At 46.8% G+C, this 19,245-nt stretch overlaps 1 protein-coding gene across 2 annotated transcripts in view; it reads right to left on the reverse strand.

Moving 5' to 3' along the window:
• Window positions 1-232: 232 nt before the first annotated feature.
• Window positions 233-19,245, reverse strand: part of LOC149856446 (histidine--tRNA ligase, cytoplasmic-like) — a 29,060-nt gene continuing 10,047 nt past the window's right edge. Inside the window, exons 8-13 of one of the 2 annotated variants that reach the window (XM_090065233.1) lie at window positions 9,393-9,486; window positions 8,933-9,060; window positions 8,601-8,843; window positions 5,717-5,833; window positions 3,333-3,479; window positions 233-786 (exon numbers count right to left, since the gene is read on the reverse strand). In XM_090065233.1, coding sequence (XP_089921359.1) covers window positions 727-786; window positions 3,333-3,479; window positions 5,717-5,833; window positions 8,601-8,843; window positions 8,933-9,060; window positions 9,393-9,486 — 789 coding nt within the window. In that variant the 3' untranslated portion in view covers window positions 233-726. The other variant, XM_090065232.1, reaches the window with a different exon arrangement.

Consider the following 19,245-nt stretch of genomic DNA (forward strand, 5'->3'; position numbering starts at 1 on the left):
TCCTGTGTTTTTCATTTAACATTTTCAATAGAAATTTCCAAATAAGGCTTTTATTGCACACAAAGTAGTGTCACCAATGCACTTTTAAAAGGTGAAACATCACTAGAGTTCAAGGAAAAGAAAATCAGCTGTAAAGACATTTAACAAGAGGCTCTTGCCTTGGAGGAAATCTAGGAAGGTTAAGAGCATCCATGACAGGAAAAAACTCAGAGATAGTAACAGGAGACAGGTGTGAGACTCATAAGGTTTATTAAACTTGCTTAGAATATTTTATATTATGTTTGAGACTAGATAATTTCCCTCCAGCCTTGGAAGGAATGCTATAAGGACATTTATTTAACATGAAAGGAACATGACGCGGTAACCAAGATGCTCAGTATTTGCCAAAGGCACAGGGCTCCACAGCTCTGCCAAGTAACAGTAATGGTCAGAGACAGGAGGCTGGCATTCTCCAGTCTCAGCGAATGCCAGCTCCAGCTCACCCCCAGACTTGCTCAGGGGCAGAACATGCTTTAAAAACAGACAACACAGCATTTCTGCTCCCTGGGGAAAAGGAGTTCCACAATAAAATAAATATGGCTTCAAAGCAACCTTCCAACCCCAAACCTGCTGACGTGTCATAAGCAAAGCAGCCAAGAACCTTGGCATTTACTGGAGGAAATCTTTGCAAATCCTTCCATCAACCAAAATCCAACAAACTAGCAGATGTGGATGGCTGAGAGGACTTCAGGGCTGGCATGCTCGCTTCTTGATTTCTTCAACAAGATTTTCCCTACGAATATCAACCTGAAAAAAAAGAGAATAAAGCCACTCCCTGACATGCTAAAGCATTCCCTCCTGGAACCTTCTTTTTCTACCCCATCCAGTAAGACACGAAATTATACTTGCTGCCCCTTGTTGCAAAGACATAGCAACAATCCACCTTCCCACAAGTACCTGGAAGCTGGTGATTATTGAAGCTGTTTGTAACAAACTGCATCAAGTCACCTCCTGAAGGGCTCTGGATCAAGCTTTATCAGAAAGCAAGTCTGGTTCAATACCCATCTTACACAAGTATCTCTGCAGAATGACAGGCATGGGAGCTCTCCATATGAACCCTGAGCTAAAGAGGTTGTTACCTTTTTCTTGGGATTCCAAAAGCCCTTTTTTCCTAGACTGCTACACAAAGAATGCTCTTACTCCTGTATCAAAAACAACCTTCTCAAGCTTCCAATGAGCTTTTTAGGAACCAGTTCAAAGGTATCCTCCTGTCACACAGAGAAGAGGCTTTTAAGAGAATCCAGGCTAAATATCACCTATAAACAGGTCATTTACTCCCAGCTGATCATAATTAGCATGGGTTGGTGAATTATCAGATTCAGGGGGAAGGAGTGAGATTTCTCTAGAAGTCTGGGAAATCATTTTCCATGACCAGGCCTCAAGGGTTTTGGCCCCTCATGCCAAACTAGAAGAGGAAATACAGGAGGAAAAGTCTGGCAAGTTTCAGAACAACCCCACCACCAAGCTGTGGTGCTTCTTGATGACTGTGAAACGCAAGCTGAGCTGGACCTACTCACAAAATATTGATGACATTTGCATAATGCAAGAGGATGCAAGTTTGTGGCTGGACCTTCTGAAAAGAAATGAGGCATCACTTCCAGGTTATTTTATTATATTTATGATGATTTTAAGCAGGCTCCTATTTGTCTGGTAAGGAACTGTGGAAAATATCTATCCTTGATTAATTAGTATAGTTAATATTTCTTCTGCAATTAACTTATATGTAGGAAGAGACATTCTCTGTATGGGCCTTGATAGATGTCTCCTCTTGATTTACTCTCATTTTACCTCAGTGGTTCCCTTGATCTTCCAGGATGACTCCTCAAAAACCTTGTGTTTTTCCTAGTTTTACTAATCAATTTCCTGATATTTTCCAACTTGGTAGAAATGGATAACCTCTTGTTACTGAAGAAGGTTAAATTCAATCAAAATTGGGACCTTTCTAATAACCAATAATGAACAGTGATTAACAGGATTTTCCTGTTAAATTACTGCTTGGGACTCTCTCGATTTACACAACTGTGAGAATGCTTTGAAGTTGCTGAGCTAAAGGGTATAAAAAAGAGGACTGAAATAGCTAACAGGGTGCGCTTCAAGGATGAGAATCATTCTGACACAAAAACTGATACCATGCCTAGCTGGTCTTCTAGGTCAGCGGTTCCCAATCTGTGGTAAATGTACCACCAGTGGCATGCAGACAACCTGTCAGTGGTAAGCATTAACAGATTTATTATAACTACTTTATATGACAAAAATTTGCTGGTGGTACTTAAGGTTGTATTGTTTTAAATTGGTGGTGTGGAATCTGTCAGAGTTTGAGAACCACTGTTCTAGGTGAAAGGATCCACACCTTAGAGAAGTTGAAAAGATTGAGACCACCTCTTTGCCTGCACCGAAGAGAAACTATCACTTTACAGCAAAATAGTGGACTTTTCTTTAGGTTCATTTAACAGTGAATACTTGTAGTAAATAAAGCCTTTCTGTCACTCATACAAGTTGTGTCAATCCTTTATAACTAATCCTGAATTCCATTTCATGACTTAATGCTTTGGAACCTAAGGATAAGAGCAGGAGACTACCTGCGCTAAAGACTCTGTACAGCTCCCTGGCTCGGAGGGAACTAGAAGGAAACTCAGAAACTGAAGCTGCAGGACTAGACATTAGAAACCTGAACAGGGAAGTTTTTGGCATAAAGAGCCAAAACCAATGGTATCAATTAAAATAACCCAAAATGAGGTGGAATGTTAGCTGAGTATTTTAGCCTGTGAATTCATTTTTACAAGATTTGGAAGGATATTGAGGTAACGTTAACCACAGCACGTCACAAGGGGGTACTACAGAAAGCAACATGACCACACCACAGATCTGCTCCAATCTAGGCAAGTGTTGCTCCAATCTAGACAAGTATTGCCACTAACACAACAACCTCACCTCCACTCTGGTCCTCATTAGCACCTACCCTACTTCTCTCCCTTTGCTCAGTCTGCCCACTGTTTGGGGAGAGCTTTTATCTTCCTGTACCTCGCTAATTCAGACTAAACGGGCCTAGCTTCTTCAATTTCTCCTTTGTCAAATAACTTTAAGACTTTCTGCGATGTAGTGTGTGTGTGAATGCGTTACTACAGCAAAATTCAGCACTAGTACTCAATGAATATATACACATAGGCAGAGAGGCAGGCAACAGTCAGGTCTCTCCTCTGTCCTTTCTCATGTATGGTACATTTAATCTCTGACAAGGCAAAGCTGGTCTATTTCCAGCCCAACCCATCCCCAATACGGAAAGTAATTCTCACCTCCTCCCTGGTAGCTACATCTCTCAGCTTGATGACTCCATCCTTGAGCTCCTGCTCACCTATGATGGCAACAAGAGGGATCCCAGTGTCCTCACAGTACTGCAGCTGGTTCAGCAGTTTGGGGTTCTTCTTGTATAGCACTTCTGCCTAGAGGGACCCAGAGCAGAGAAGCATGTTTGTTTCATGCTGATTTCTCTGAGCATTCAGGACTGAGATTCCTACTAACTGGACTTTCCTTCTGCTCTGCATTTGAGGAAGCAGGACCAGAGTTATGAGTTACCAGGAAGTAAATGTGGCTTCTCTTTCTGAAAAATCAGTAAGAGAACTTCCAGAGCTGGAACATTACCTTCAACATTAGAAAACATTTCTATGTTCTATGTTCACATCAGCAATATCAGGACAGCGGAGCTGGAAGACCTTGCCTCTGCCCATTCCTGTGCTGGGGCTGGAGAGTGAGAAGCTGTGTTGGTTCTATGCAGCTGGAAGATGTACCCACATTGCTGCTATTTCTCTCTGTCCCCTCAGTGAAGAACTGAGTCAGGGCTGGGCAGCTTCCAGCTGTGCCCACACTGCAGGGTTGGGAAGGAGCAGAGAGAAGCAGCAGTAGTGCAGGCAAAGCTTCTAGCCGTCTAGCCCTAGTGCAGCTCCTCCTTCCTGCTGGAAGCTAGACTCATGACCCAACCAAGGCATGGGGGGTGGGAAGGGGGGCTGGGAAAAGTTGTATTGAGCCAGCACAGCTCCCGCTTGCCTGGCTTCAACAGGCAGAGACAGCTGCCCCCCGCCCTTGCTGCTGACACACTGCCAAAGCCTCTGGGCCCATGATGAACTGGATCCAGGTTGTTCCTGCCTGTGGCTCATAAAGGTTGCTGGCTCCTGAGGTAGGCAGTACAGTTCAAGCTCTCTTTCTGCTTTGCTGAGGCCCCAGAAAGCCTACCTCTACCAGTGCCAAGGGTGGGCTGGAAAGTTAAATCTAGGAAGAAGGCGCGATTTTCTCTTGCTGGGCAAAATGGTGGGGGGAGCTGGACAGCAGCTCTTAGGTCTGAAGAGGCGGCTACAGCTGGAAAATGATGTGTTCAACATCTTGATTGGTGACTTGGATGAGGAGGTAAAAAGCACCCTGTTCAAATTTGCAGATGCCCACATCCCCCCACATCTTAGTATCATGCTAGAAGGTAGGAATAGGCTGCAATCGGACCTAGACAGGTTACAGGGGTGGACAGATGAGAATAGGATATAGGATTCAACACTGACAAGTGCAAGGTGCTACACCTGGGGAGGAAGAACCAGCAGCATACCTACAGGCTGGGGAACTCCCTTCTTGTCAGTGCAGAGGCAGAAAAGGATGTTGGAGTCATCGTTGATGCCAAGATGAACATGGGCCAGCAGTGTGGGGACACAGTCAGGAAATCCAACCGTGCCTTGTCATGCATCCACAGATGCATCTCAAGCAGGTCCAAGGAGGTGATCCTCCCCCTCTATGTGGCACTGGTCAGGCTGCGGCTGGAGTACTGCGTCCAGTTCTGGGCACCGCACTTCAGGAGGGATGCGGACAACATGGAGAGGGTCCAGAGGAGGGCCACTTGCATGATTGGGGGCAGCAGGGCAGGCCCTAGGAGGAGAGGCTACGGGACCTGAACCTGTTCAGCCTGCACAAGAGAAGGCTGAGGGGGGATCTAGTGGCCTGTTACAAACTAGTCAGAGAGGACCAGCAGGCATTGGGGGAGTCCCTGTTCCCCTGAGCGCTACCGTGAGTGACTAGAAATAAGGGTCACAAGCTGGCAGAGGGTAAATTTAGATTAGATATCAGGAGGTGCTACTTCACGGTCAGGGCGGCTAGGATCTGGAACCAACTTCCAAGTGAGGCAGTGCTGGCTCCTACCTTGGGGTTCTTTAAGACGAGGCTAGACAATTACCTTGCTGGGGTTGTTTGACCCCAGTACTCTTTCCTGCCATGGCAGGGGGTCAGACTTGATGATCTGCTCAGGTCCCTTCCGACCCTACTAACTATGAAACTATGGAAAATGATGTGGAGCAAGGGACTTAATAAAGGATGTCCTGTACGCTCTTGCCCAGGGACACAAGAAAATACCTTTTGGAGCCCCCAGGAGGTAAAGTGACCTGGGTGCTTTTATTAAGCAGATGCCAAGTCCCCTTCTCAGTGACTGGCAGAGGAGGAGGAGGAGTGCGTGAATGTAGACATGGAACCTCTGGATAGAATTGAACAGGTAGTAAAATCACAATCAAAAGCTCAGAGCTTGTTGCTCAGGTGCAGCATCTCTCCTGAAAGTCCTCATTGCTCACAGTCCTCCATGCCCAGCACCAGAAAAAGAAGGAATAGATCCAACTGGTCTCTCTTTCCTTGCTCAGACACTTTCCAGTCATACCTTGATCCCAGAATCCCATAGCTCAGAGATGAGCTTTAATCTCTCTTCAAGGAGTTTCTTTTGAGCAGATGCCACAAGCACTTGTGTGTCTGTTGTCCGGATCTTCTCCTTGGAAGCCTGGGAGCAGAGACAGGATGTTTAGAGATCTGTTCAAGACCTACAGAACTACCCTAACAACTATGGAGCAGAGATTTTACCCATCTCTAGTCCTTCAAGTCAAGAAATACCACCAAATACATTGGCTCAGTACATCACCAAGTAGACATCCAGGTGTGACTATATTCCAGCCTGCTTAAGCCCCTGAAAAAGGTTGCTTAAGGCTGAGACAAAGGTACTTGACAAAAGTAAACGCTTCAACACCTTTTCAGGGATGCAAGCAGTGTGGAATAAGGCTGTACTTACCAATGTAGTTGCCTAGCAGATGGAACAGGATCTGGCTTTTATTTATATAGTAGTGGTGGATCTCGGGGAGAAAGGGACCATGTTCATCATGCCAACCTGAGTCCATGGGCATGCTCTTGAGCCAGTGGTTCAATTGCAAAGTTGCTCCAGACTCATTCCCACCATACATTCTAGAGCCCTCAAGTCTTGGCAGTTCTCAGAGCAGGCACTGAGGGTGAGACAATCAGCCTCACTAGCTAATTTCCTGCTCAGGAAAGCAAGATGTGCTCAGTTCTGTTGTATATGAAACCCACCGCTGATGCAATATAGATGGGGCCTTAGAGCCCTTTGTAAACATCAATTAATGGGCAGGGGGAGAACTTGCTCAGGTTGTAGAACGACAAGCAAAGAGCAACAGTGAAGGAAGATTGTTTGATAACTCCTGCAAAGGAGAACCAAACCCCATCCTTTGAGGGCTATTTGACCTTCCTGAGAACGTTGGATTTTGTTGAAAAATGCAGTTTCTATCTTTTCCTACTGCAACACCACCAGATTGGAGCTGCCACTAACCAGCAACTCCACCCACCATCAGCTGAGCAGGCCTTAAATGGGCATTAAGTCTGTGTTTGTAGACTCTAGCTTCTACCTCCTCATAAAGACTTGGCAGAAGAGGCCACAGAAAGCTGAGGTACATGAAAGCATAAGAAAGGAGGTCAGCAATAGCAGCTCTGTTGGGGGAGGGCATGGAACTGTCAGAATTGCTGGAGAACTATCATGTTAAATCAGCAGACCCTACATTCTTTACCTGGAGTTCAGATCACCCCTTCCCAGACTTGTGCGCTAAACAATGCCCACGTGCAGTTTCTCCAGTGACTGCAGGTTCTGTACAGGTAACCCCTGCTTAATGCTGTTTCAGTTAGTGCTATTTTGCTATAACACTCATTTGAATTTGATACCCTATTTCATTTAGCACTCAGCAAGTTTCATTATAACGCTTGCGGTCACCATCTTGGGTCATTAAAAACAATTGTGGTCGCCATCTTGGGTTGTCAAATATTTTCAGTTTCACTTAACGCTCATTTTGCTTAACACTTGTTTTTTCATGAACCAATTAACAGCACTAAGTGCGGGTTGCCTGTAATACTTTGACTAGCTCATTGGGACAGGACCTATGCATTCCACCTTGCTATGTGTGAAGGCAGCAGGTACCATTACAGTGCATGGAACACAGATACTGACATAATGCAAATCAAACTGAACAGGGAGGCTGGAACTGATGATCTCATGAGGTCCCTTCCAGCCCTAAATGTCTGTGACTCTGTATGAAACATCAGAGCTCAGTCTTATCAAGCTGAAGCTAAGAAAACTCCATTACCAAGTCCTGCCTCCCCTTCTTGGAAGATGGAGCTGGTATTTCTCATCTTTCCAGGGTAAAACCAGCAAAAAACCCTTTCCTGGGAAATTCTTTCAGGCCCCTGCTGGTCACCTTTAACCCTTGATATTATCCATGTCAGCTGGCTAGCCATTCCTTTGTAGCCAGTACAAATGCAGGTGGGGACCTGATTCCTTACATGCTGCAAGAAACTGTCATCCCTAGACCCTCAGAACAGAACACAGCAGAGCAAATGCCTGGCTACCTTCTCTCTACAGCCCCAAGAAGACAACAAGATTTGCTGGGATTTCATAGTGTTTCATTTACCTCTTGGTGGGGAATTTTCCTAATGCGAGGACTCTCCTCCAATAGAGAATCCATTAAGTAAAACTGTTCAGTGCCCCTTCAAGCAAATGTGACATCTTCCAATAGACCACAAAAAACAATTTTGATGCAACTTTTTCCCCCCCATCAGTGGAATCCATCCTGCTTTATATCTATATGGGCAACCAATGGGGATGAGCTTAGAAAAGTATGTCGAATTTTTGATGCTCTAATTCCTGCGGTCCAAGAATTTAGAAGTAACATCTAATTTTGAGCGCCTCATTTTTAGGTACTCAACCAAAGACCCACTGGATACAACAAATCAGAGGCATGAGTACTTGTAGCTCCTAAACAAATTTGGAGTGAAATGAGACTCAAGGAGTCTTGTAGGCCAGACTTTAAAGTTGACAGGCTCTTCTGGAAATGTGACTGTTAAATACAGCCAGTACCAAAATCCATTTCCTAGAGAGGGATTTAGTCAGCCAGTCCTACACCATTTGCAACATTCCTGGAGTTGACAAATTGCTTATGAAAAGTGTAAGTGGGGAGACCAGATATTATATAGTCCCTAGCTGTACGAATGAGCCAGAGGCATGCACAAACCACTGTTGTGCTGAATTAATATTCACACGCCAATAGCTGTGTGATCAGGGAGAGCCACTGGACCTTGTTTCAGGGGAGTAACTAAGCAAGTAACTAGTATATCAGATGAGCTGAAAATCTTGGCTCTGCACTAGCAGGGAGAAGGGTCAAATGCCAGTTTCTCTTCCCTGAGAACATGGGGAAGCAAAGCAGAGCAGCACTTACCTCCATTTTCTGCTCCAGGATAGAGAAGATCCGTTCGATTCCAATGCTAACGCCCACACAGGGAACCTTCTTCCCCTTGGGATCAAACATCCCCACCAGTCCATCATAGCGGCCTCCTCCAGCCACACTGCCAACAGTGGCCGGCTCCTCCTCATGGTCATTTTGCTGCTGGAGCAGGACAGCCTCGTAGATCACCCCCGTGTAATAATCCAGACCCCGGGCCAGGCTCAGGTCAAAGGAGATCTGTGCAACAGAAAGGGAATTCCATTACTGGGCACAATTACAAGAGTCCAAGGCCACTCAGCCAGGCCTTTGCTTCTTGCCCCACTCACCTTATCTGCAATGCCAAATAGCATCAGGTACTCAAACAGCAGCTTCATGTCTCCTAGCCCCTCCCTGGCCAGCTTGTTCTGGGAGAGTTCTGGGTCCTGGAGCAGCTGTTCAACCAGGTCCAGCCCACCTGCAGAAACAGGACTCATGACTGAAACCTACCAAACAGGGAGGACCAGGTTACTAGCCAGAGCTCTTAGGGCTCACTCTATGCAGCACAGTCACATGCTTGCTGCTCCAGCCTTGTGCAACACCGTCTCCCATCCACAGGGTACCAACCACACTCAGGTTGGCCTAGGAAGTAGCAGCAGCAGCCCAGGGTCTACAGAATTCTGACCCTCCTTGTGTAGGGGCTGAGCAAGTTGGAGTGGTTGCTGGGTGGGTGATGTGACCCACAGGGACTCCCTATTGGCCTGGATGCTGAAGGACAGGGACAAGATTGCACAGCTCCAAAGAACTTACCATGGAGTCTAACATATTCCCCAATGCAATCTGCAGCCTCAGTTGAGAGCCCTTTCTCTCCAACCATCTCGCTCCTCACATCCTCCCACATCACCTGTGGAGGAGATGACAATGTCATGCACAGCTCTGAGTTTGAAGCTGCTAATGGGCATTGCTCTCAGTGGAGTCCTCATTACCAGCTCTTCAAGGTTTCCCTGTTCTGCTTCAGAGGAAGAGAGCAGCAAAGCAAAATCAACACATTAGTCTTTAATGCATCTTTATGCCTCTGAGTTCCAAGACCTAATTAATTCATCTCAGATGTGAAAGAATGAACATCATGGATGGAAGCAAGTAGTAGGGGCCATTTTTTCTGTACTAGGAAAAAGAGACAAGAACTCAGAGAAAGCTAGAGGAAGGCTTGAAGAGGCTGTGAGGTCTAGAGATATGGTAGTCATGGGAGACCTTAACTACCCAGACATATCATGGGAGGAGCAGTCAGCTAGATCTAACTGCTCTCGCAGGTTCTTAATCTGTATTCAGGACTTCTACCTAACACAGGAGGCAAGGTGTCACACCAGGGGCAACACCTTGCTCGACTTAGTGTTGGCTACAGGGGATGACCTGGTGGGGGACCTGTGGATTCAACTCAGGGATTAGCGATCACCAAATGATTAAATTCACTATCCAGCGAAGGGCAGGCATTATACCTAGCACGGCATGGGTACTGAACTTTAAAAAAGCTGACTTTAACAGACTCAGGAGATTGGTTAGCAGGGTGCTAGGAGCTAAGAACTTGAATGCATTGAAGGTCCAGGATGGGTGGACATTCCTCAAGGAAACCATTTTTTGGGCTCAGAGTGAGTCAATCCCATGGCAAAGGAAAGGGAGCAAGGGGGGCCAGGAAGCCCCTTTGGCTAACCAGAGGCATCCAAGATACTTTAAGGGCAAAAAAAGAGGCATACAGGAAATGGAAGCGGGGGTAGCTAGCAAAGAGGAGTATACTTCTTTGGCCCACACCTGCAGGGAGTCAGTCAGGAAGGCCAAGGCAACTCTAGAACTCAGGCTAGCGTCAGGGATTAAGGACAATAAAAAGTCCTTCTTTAGGTATGTTAGGAGCAAAAAGACGGTGTGGGGTAGCATAGGACCCATACAAGATGGGCAGGGGGGCTTAGTGACAGATAGCAGGGACAAGGCAGAGCTCTTCAATGAGTTTTTTCCTTTTGTCTTCTTAAATGGGAATCTAGGTGAACCCTCAACATACATCACAGACACCAAAAAAGGGAACATCAGCCGACCAACAGTCAGTCCCGACACAGTAAAAAGACACTTGGAGGGACTGGACGTATTCAAATCACCGGGACCAGAGGGACTCCACCCATGGGTAACGAAGGAATTAGCAGAGGTCATAGCTGATCCGCTGGTAAGGATATACGAGTGCTCATGGTGCTTGGGTCAGGTTCCGCAGGATTGGAAGAGGGCAAACATCACCCCAATTTTTAAAGGGGAGGAAGGAGGACCCAGGGAACTACAGATCAGTCAGCCTTACTTCTATCCCTGGGAAAATCCTAGGAAAAATTATCAAGGAGCCCATCTGTGGGAACCCTCTGGTTAATGCTATGTGGAAGGGTAACCAACATGGGTTTTTAGCAGGCAGGTCCTTCCTGACTAACCTAGTTTCCTTTTACAACAAGGCTACCAATTGTTTAGATGCAGGAGTCGAGGTGGATGTTAACTATCTGGATTCCAAGAAAGTCTTTGACAAGGTATCCCATACCATTCTTATAAATAAACTGAGGGGATTTGCCTTGGATGATTACATGGTAGACTGGGTAGCAAACTGGCTCAAGGGTTGTACTCAGAGGGTGGTGGTGGATGGGTCAGTGCCAACCTGGGAAGATTTGTGCGGTAGAGTCCCTCAGGGCTCAGTTTTGGGGCTGGTGCTATTCAACTTCTTCATCAGTGATCTGGATGAAGGGGTAGGAAGCACCCTGTCCAAATTTGCGGATAACACAAAATTATGGGGTGCAGCTAACACCCTAGAGAGGAGGAACCGAATCCAGGCTGACTTAGACAGGCTGGGGAAGTGGGCAGCGAGCAACAGGATGCAATTCAATAAGGACAAGTGCAAGGTGCTGCATCTAGGGAGGAAGAACTGCCATCAACCTACAGGCTGGGGGGCGACCTTCTCAGTTACACTGAAGCACAAAAAGATCTTGGAGTCACTGTTGACTCCAGCATGAACATGACTTGCCAATGTGATGAAGCAGTTGGTAGAACCAATCGCACCTTGTCATGCATCCATAGGTGCTTCACAAACAGGTCCAGGGAAGTGATTCTCCCCCTCTATGCAACACTGGTCAATTCACAGCTGGAGTACTGTGTCCAGTTCTGGATGCCGCAGTTCAAGCAGGATGCCGACAACCTGGAGAGGGTCCAAAGAAGAGCCACTTGCCTGATTAGAGACCTGCAGGGAAGGCCCTATGAGGAAAGGCTAAGGGACCTTAATTTCTTCACCTCTTCAAGAGAAGGTTGAGAGGGGACCTTGTGGTGGCATACTAATTCATAAGGGGACAGCAACATGAAGTAGGCGATGATCTGTTCACCAGGGCACCCCTGGAATGACAAGGAACAATGGCCATAAGCTACTAGAGAGAAGGCTTAGGCTGGACATTAGGAGAAAGTTCTTCATGGGCAGGGTTGCCAGAATCTGGAATGGGCCCCCAAGGGAGGTGGTGCTCGCCCTATCCTTGGAGGTCTTCAAGAGGTGACTGGACAAGCACCTGGCTGGGATCACATGACCCCAGGGTCGGTGACTTTTCTTGCCTGCCAGGGACAGGGGGTCGGACTAGATGGCCCACTGAGATCCCTTCTGACTCTATGAATCTATGAAGGGGTGGAACAGAGTACGAGAAAAAAAATACTGTAGAAAAGGAAGAGAGAACACTTGGTACTGCAATGACAATAAACAAGTCTTACAACACTAAGCAAGCCCTGTATCTCATGCAGATACACCCAAAGTACCTTTAAACTCACCTGCTCTGGGTATTGAGAGCTGCAGCTTACGGCACACAAGACCTGCCATGAAATCTGGGTAACATTGCTAGTGATATTCCACCTGGCTCATGTAAAGCTATCTTAAGAATCTTTACCCAGGCTGCAGCTGCTGCTGTACAGTCTAGCTTAATTAAACTGTCTTCTTACTTAATAGAAGGGAACTGAAACACAAAGGTTATGAAGGTTTTCCAGAGAGACAACAGAGCTTGCACCAGAGCAGGGATTAGTTGAATACCTGGACTCTCAATCCAGTGCTCAGACTTTTAAAGAAAGCAGCTGTTCTATACGCTAAGCTTTGCTTTTTTGTTCTTGGTGACCCACAACCCTCTGTGGATTTGTATTTAGATGCAGTAGACTAGCACTGGAATACTGTGTTCAGTTTTTCTGTCTGCAGCTGAAAAAACACTGCTGATAGATTGGAGAGGTTTCAATGAAGAGCCATAAGAATGACTAAAGAACTGGAAAACACATCTTTAATAAAAGATGCCATGAGCTCAATTCATTTAGCTCATCAGAAAAAGGTTACGGGATAATTTGATCACAGCCTAATTATCTATATGGGGGACAAAACTGATAACAGGCTCTCAATTTAGTAAACAAGGAGTACAAAAAAAATGGCTGGGAACTGAAGATACAAGTCTCCAACTAAAAATATGATGCTTTTAATAGTGAAGGTAATTAACTATTGGAACAGCTTGACAAGGTATGTGGTATATTTGCCATTACTGGAAATCTCTGAAATAAAGACTGAATGTTTTTCTAAATATCCTATAGTTCAAAGAAGAATTAATTCAGAAATCCTCCAGCCGGTTTCAAAAAAGGAGATCAGTCTACACCTGCGGTTCCCAAACTCTGACAGATTGGATACAACCAATTTAAGATGATACAACCTTAAGTACCACCAGCAAAATTTTTCATACACATAGGTAACAGGCTATGTATTAAAACAACATCAAAACTTTTAGCAATCATAAAACACTGTTTCATCAGTTACAGTAGCCATATAAAACAATTAAAATTTAAAAATGTGATCGCAATTAGTTGCATGATTAAAAAAGTTATTTGCAATTAACTGCAATCTTAATTGCACAGCTAAAAACTCAAGATTATACACAGAAAGACTCAAAGTTATGCAGGTACTTCATATGGTTGAGGGGTGAGAGAATTTGTGAAGATGTGGGGAGCTGTGGGTATGTGTGTGTGGGATTTGGAACCGGGGGGTGGGGGGGCCTGCATACCCTGGCTGGCTGCAGGTTACTGTGGGTCAGGAATGAGGGGCAGCATCAGGGTTGGGCAGGCTGCAACTTGGGAGTAACACAGACACATGCAGACACAGTGCCCAGCAGGTAAGCCTGTGGAGGAGCCAGAGGAGAGGGAAGGTCTGTAGGGAGGCGCAGGTCCCTTTCAGCCCTAATGTCTATGAAATCTATGAAAAAATCTATAAAATCCCTGCCATTGCATGCACCCTGGGGGAGGCATGGGGAACACATCCCCCAGATTTGTGTAGGATGGAGGTGGGCTGCCCACTGAGTGCTGGGCTCTGCACCCCACTACCATTGCCATGCGTCTTCCACAAGCTGGTTACACCACGTGCCCTGCCCACCTAGTGGCGGAAGGCACATGGCATTATGTGCGGCTCCGGAGGGAAGCCTGCTGTTCCCTGGGGATTTTCTTCCCTTGGGCTGGCCTGCCTCATAGCCTCAGGAGGGCCAGCACAGAAAGACAGGGCCCCTCCTGCTACCCAAGCTGTTCCCACGTTGGTGTGGGCCTTTCCAGAGGGTGGGGGGGCCTCCCACTGCTGCATGCATCCTGGGGGAGGCATGGGGGTCATGTGCCCTGTGGATTTGAGGCAGGCTGCCTGCTGGGCTCTGCACCCCACTGCATCAGAGCCATGCATGCTGCTATGTGCCTGCTGCTGCCAGGCAGGCAGGGGATGCAGCACAGTCAGTGTGCAGAAGACGCACATTGTTGCATGCTGCTCCCAAAGCAACGGCAGCAGAGCACAGAGCCCAGTGCGCAGCAGCAACCTGCCTCTGCCCTGTGCACAAATCCAGGGAGCACATGCCCCCATGCGTCCCCCAGAGGGCATGCAGCGGTGGGAGCCTCCCCCCTGCCCCTGGATATGCTGCTCAGGCTCTGACTGTCCCACCACCTGCCTTGGGGCCCCATTCACACCAGCGCCTGCCCCACTCCCTCCCTTCCATGCTGTGGGGGCCTCGATCTGCACCCCCCACCCCACCACCACATTTACCTGCTGGGTGGTGCTCCACATGTGGCCGGGCTGAGTTCTGCTGCAGCTGGGTATCTGTGTGTGTGTCTGTCTGCCCCTCCCTGTGGCCTTCCGCATACCACTCACAGGTTGTCTGCATACCACTGGTGGTACATGTGGTAAAGTCTGGAACTGATGGTTTACACCATTATTTTGGGCCTTATATAGGAGCCAAATTTTGGAAGTCTCTACCTGTACAATTTTGTATCCTGTTAGCCCTGGCAAAGCATTCACTTCCAAACACCTAGTACTTCACACACAACCCATTTACACAGCTTTTTCTTTAGGCCATTGTCACTCTGATATTATTGCCTTTTGCCCTCCCTAAAAAATCCTCAGGTGAGCCAGTTCCTGAGGAACCAAGCTATTGTAAAAATTCAGGAACTGCAAGACAAACAAAGCTTTCGTTTTGATCTCAAAATTCAATTAACAGCTGTAAAAACATCTACCTCAGGCCAGTCTACCCTTTAGCTCCTGCTGCTTCAGGAGTTGTGAATGACTCCTACAGCCTTCCAAATGATAGCTGCTAGTATGTTGTAAGACCTCATCACAAAATGGTGCAAGTTGTGTTAGTGGTCCACAGCATATTCTCACCCAGCTAGACCAAATTAAAGCTACTACTTGCCCTGTCTACAGTACAGTACTAATCAGTGATTGCCATCTCTTTCTAAACTCAGAACTTCCGCTCCTTTTCCAAGTGTACACAAGGCCTGAGAATGCAGCCAACAAGACTGGACTGGAAATTAAAGGCATGAACTTCATCTTAATAAGGCATCAGCATTACATATTTCATTGCAGACCATTTTAACATAAGCATCCAGGAGACTTTATTCAATAGAGTCTTTAAAGGAGGGCTCCACAAGAATAAATATAATGGTCTCCAACCTGTGACCTGGCAGCAACACACTCTCTCTAAGAGCATCTCTGTGTATGTTGGCAACGTTGAAGTTTTGCTTTCCACACGTGCTTGTTTCTTCAGATTGCCAGGGACAGCAAAATATCAGGTCGTTGGCAGTGTTACTTTCTCAGTGTTACCCATTCAAGTACACACACCGTATTCTGGATTATGTATTATGGAAACTCTCAGGAGAGAGGGGCCCTGGTATGTGGGACTACAAGGGCGGATGCCAATTAACCCATGCACTGTCATTCACCTTCTGCTTTGGACTGCCTTGCCCTGGTCCTGTGCTGAGGGAAGTTTACTGGGGTTTTCTTAACTCTATTTACTCCTACTTTCTAGTGGGTTGGTTTGGGCTACGACTCTTTAAATGACAGTGGTCTTTTAAAGTTTTTCCCCTCTTTACTTATTAGCAAAGAACTGTAAATGTTTATAGTCCTATCCACAGCTTCATGAAGCCTGCCTGAGAATTACAGATAAGAGCTTATTCAGATAAGAGCTTATTCAGCAAAGCAAGCACACCACAGCTAGTATGGCTTATGCACTATTGTAGATGTGCGTCACAGACAAGCCTGGCAGAAAGCTGTCATGCTAACATTCTGGTACACAGATTGGGCTTTCTGAAGAAGAGAGAGTAGATTTTCACCTTGTAGACTAACTAAGTCAGAGATATATAGCATGAGCTTTTGTAAGTCTGAGCCTAAGTGACGTCCAATTTACTTAACCTATAAAAGGGTACAAATCTACTCTGCCTTCTGCCCAATTCAGACTAATGCAGCAAAATAACTCTTCTTGAAGCATATCATAGTGGATGGAGTCATGGTAGCTGCTGCCTCTGAAGTCCCCTTTGATACTTGCTGCCTTCTCCCATCACACTGAATCCTTTTGGTCAGACACAGCAGCATTATCTGTCCTCACCTGCCACACTCTTCATAGACTCCTTACATGGGCTCTTCCTGTGCTTCCGCTGCACATTCCTTTGGCCAGCAATGGGGGTGGCTCCCTCACCAGTCCCTTTGCCTGTGTTATGAATAACACAGGCAAAGAAAGTTTCCAAGCGTTACATCTGCTCATTATCATGGTGGCCTACAGGCACTGCTGTCAGCTACACTAAGCTGCCACAGACTATGCAGTTCCTACTTTGATACCAGACACATTACTGCTGAGCTACACAGCACTATCTCCAGGGGCCAGATTTACACAGACATTGAGAAGACACTTTCTACAGGAATTCACAAATTCCCTGCGAGAACCAGATTCTGGGATCTGTACTGCGGCTGATTGGCAAGGTCCTGAAAATCCTGCCTTTTATTCTCAAGACCCTCTAAAATCCTGCAACAGTTTGACATGCTGAATTCCCTATACTCCAAGCCCCAGGGTTTAGCAAAGTCACTGCCTAGGACATGGTTACATAGTTATCTATATTAGGGCTGTCCAAGTGACAGCTCACAGGCAGCATATGGCTTGCAAGGAGTGCAGCCCAGGGAACCAGGAGACCCTGGTCACTCAGAAGCTGGACAGCCCCAATCTACACCACAAATCCAAAACAGAGAAAAGCATGTTGTATCAGATTGCCAACAGGATACATGGGCAGAGAGTATTAAATGGGCCCCCAAACTAACTTTTGAACACTCCGATGCAGCCGCAGTACTAGATGGCAACTGAGTTGGGTGGTGGGACCACATGCTCCAGGAATACACAGAAAAATCAGTAGCATCATAGTGGGTCATATTAATGGTCCATCTGGCCCAGCAGCCAGACTGTAGCCCCTCTTTGACTACCTTATTGGAGGTTGATTACACTGCTTCCTGCACCTTTTGTTTTATACACAACCCATCTGTAACTCCATAAAGTCCCAAGACCTTTTGGTCAACCTCCTCCTAGTCCTGGCCAAGCTTTTCGTGCATCAGACAAGGAAGGAGGTGCTATCAGGAGACAATCTGGGCAACTTTTAGTTCACCATGGGTCTTTTGCTTTCACTCACCTATGCCCATCTCCAAGCAAATGCCAATGGGCAGCATCCACTTGCTTTCTAGATGCATACAAGGGGCAGTGGGCACTAGCTGGTGTCCATCCTTGTTATCCAAGTTATTAACCTATAACCTGCAGTCCTGTTCCTGTGCTATCATTGGTCATCCCAATAATTTAGTTATTGTACATTCAGTAACCTCTTAGCCACTGACAGTAGGCTCGTAGTTCCTGGTGGGCCTAGACCAAGGGCAGGAGAAATATGGCCCAGGGGCCGGTTTCAGCCCACCAGGCAGTTCCACCTGGTCCCATGGGGCCCCTCTGTAAACTGAAAGAATTATCATGCGCCCTAGCCCTTGTTGCCCCTCTGAAAGTTGGTGCCTCCATGCTGGAGGTGCTGCTCTGGTTGCTAAGCAGCCAGCCCACACCCCAGCCTGGCGTGACCTACTCTGAGCCCCAAACTAGGAGGTACTAGAGACAGGAGCCTCCGCCTGGCAGAGGCTTTTGCTGGCAACCCTGTGTCTGTTTCCCAGCCCTTGCTTTGTGCGAGACAAGAAATCCAGATAAGGGCCCCACTGGGCCAGGGACTCCTGTTGGGGGAAAAGGGGGCTGGGAGTGTGGGGAGCTGTGCACTATGGGTCCAGGCTGGGCTGGCCTTGCACATTGCAGGAGTGCTGCAGCTGCACACTATGGAGCTGGATCAGGCTGGCTCTGCACGCTACCACCATGTGCGACTGGGGACACGGGTGGGAGTGTGGGAATGTGTGCTGTGGGGTTGAGCAGTCTGGTCCTGCTTGCTGTCTCCACATGCAGCCAGGGACTCAGGTGGGAGCACTATGGGGCCAGCTGTGGCTGGCCCTGCTTGCTGCCACCACATGCGGCTCTGGGGACTCGCACACTGCAGAGACTCCAAGGAACCACCCTACCACATACCCCGCCCCGCCCCACGCCAAACCCTCTCCCCTCCACACCCATCCATCCATCCCCATAACCTCCACCCTTCCCCACACCTCAACACACACTCCCTTCAACAGCATACAACAGTAAGACTATTTTGAACTATTATGTAATCACTTCTATATACAGGCAGTTCTCGACTTACAATGTTTCGAGTTACAACATTTTACACTTACATTTTAAATTGACACCGTTTCAACTTTCTGATGTCAGTTTTGACTTTACAACGTTTGATCTAACGCCACACCACACCACACCAGTGAACAACTTTGCTGTGTTGTCCAACTCCCTGGAGAACATCTGTCCAAACTTCCTTGGACACCTTAAGCAGCGGACAAGACTCCAGAAAAACCTGCAGCCAAGACTCTTGAGAAGACTCCAGCCAAGAGCCCTTCAAAAACTCCAGCAAAGCCACCTCAAAGAAGTCCTTCCAAATCAATATGGTTGTTACTTACAATATAAATACATTAATGTAGCTATACTACTCATCTATAATTGATTGAGTATAAAATTCTGGGTTATTTTTGGTGAAAACAGGGTATTGGGGCTTGGTTCAGGAACCAGTCCCCCATTTATAACATTATTTCCTATAAGAAAAATTTGTTCCGAGTTACAATGTTTCTACTTAAGACGCAGTTTTCAGGAACCAATCGTGTCGTAAGTCGGAGGACTGCCTGTACACTATGCAAACACACAAGTTGGACAAAAATAATATTTAAATAAATTAA

Source organism: Crocodylus siamensis, chromosome 10, assembly GCF_052110815.1.
Source record: "Crocodylus siamensis isolate JL-2025a chromosome 10, ASM5211081v1, whole genome shotgun sequence".
NCBI classification, from domain to species: Eukaryota; Metazoa; Chordata; order Crocodylia; family Crocodylidae; genus Crocodylus; species Crocodylus siamensis.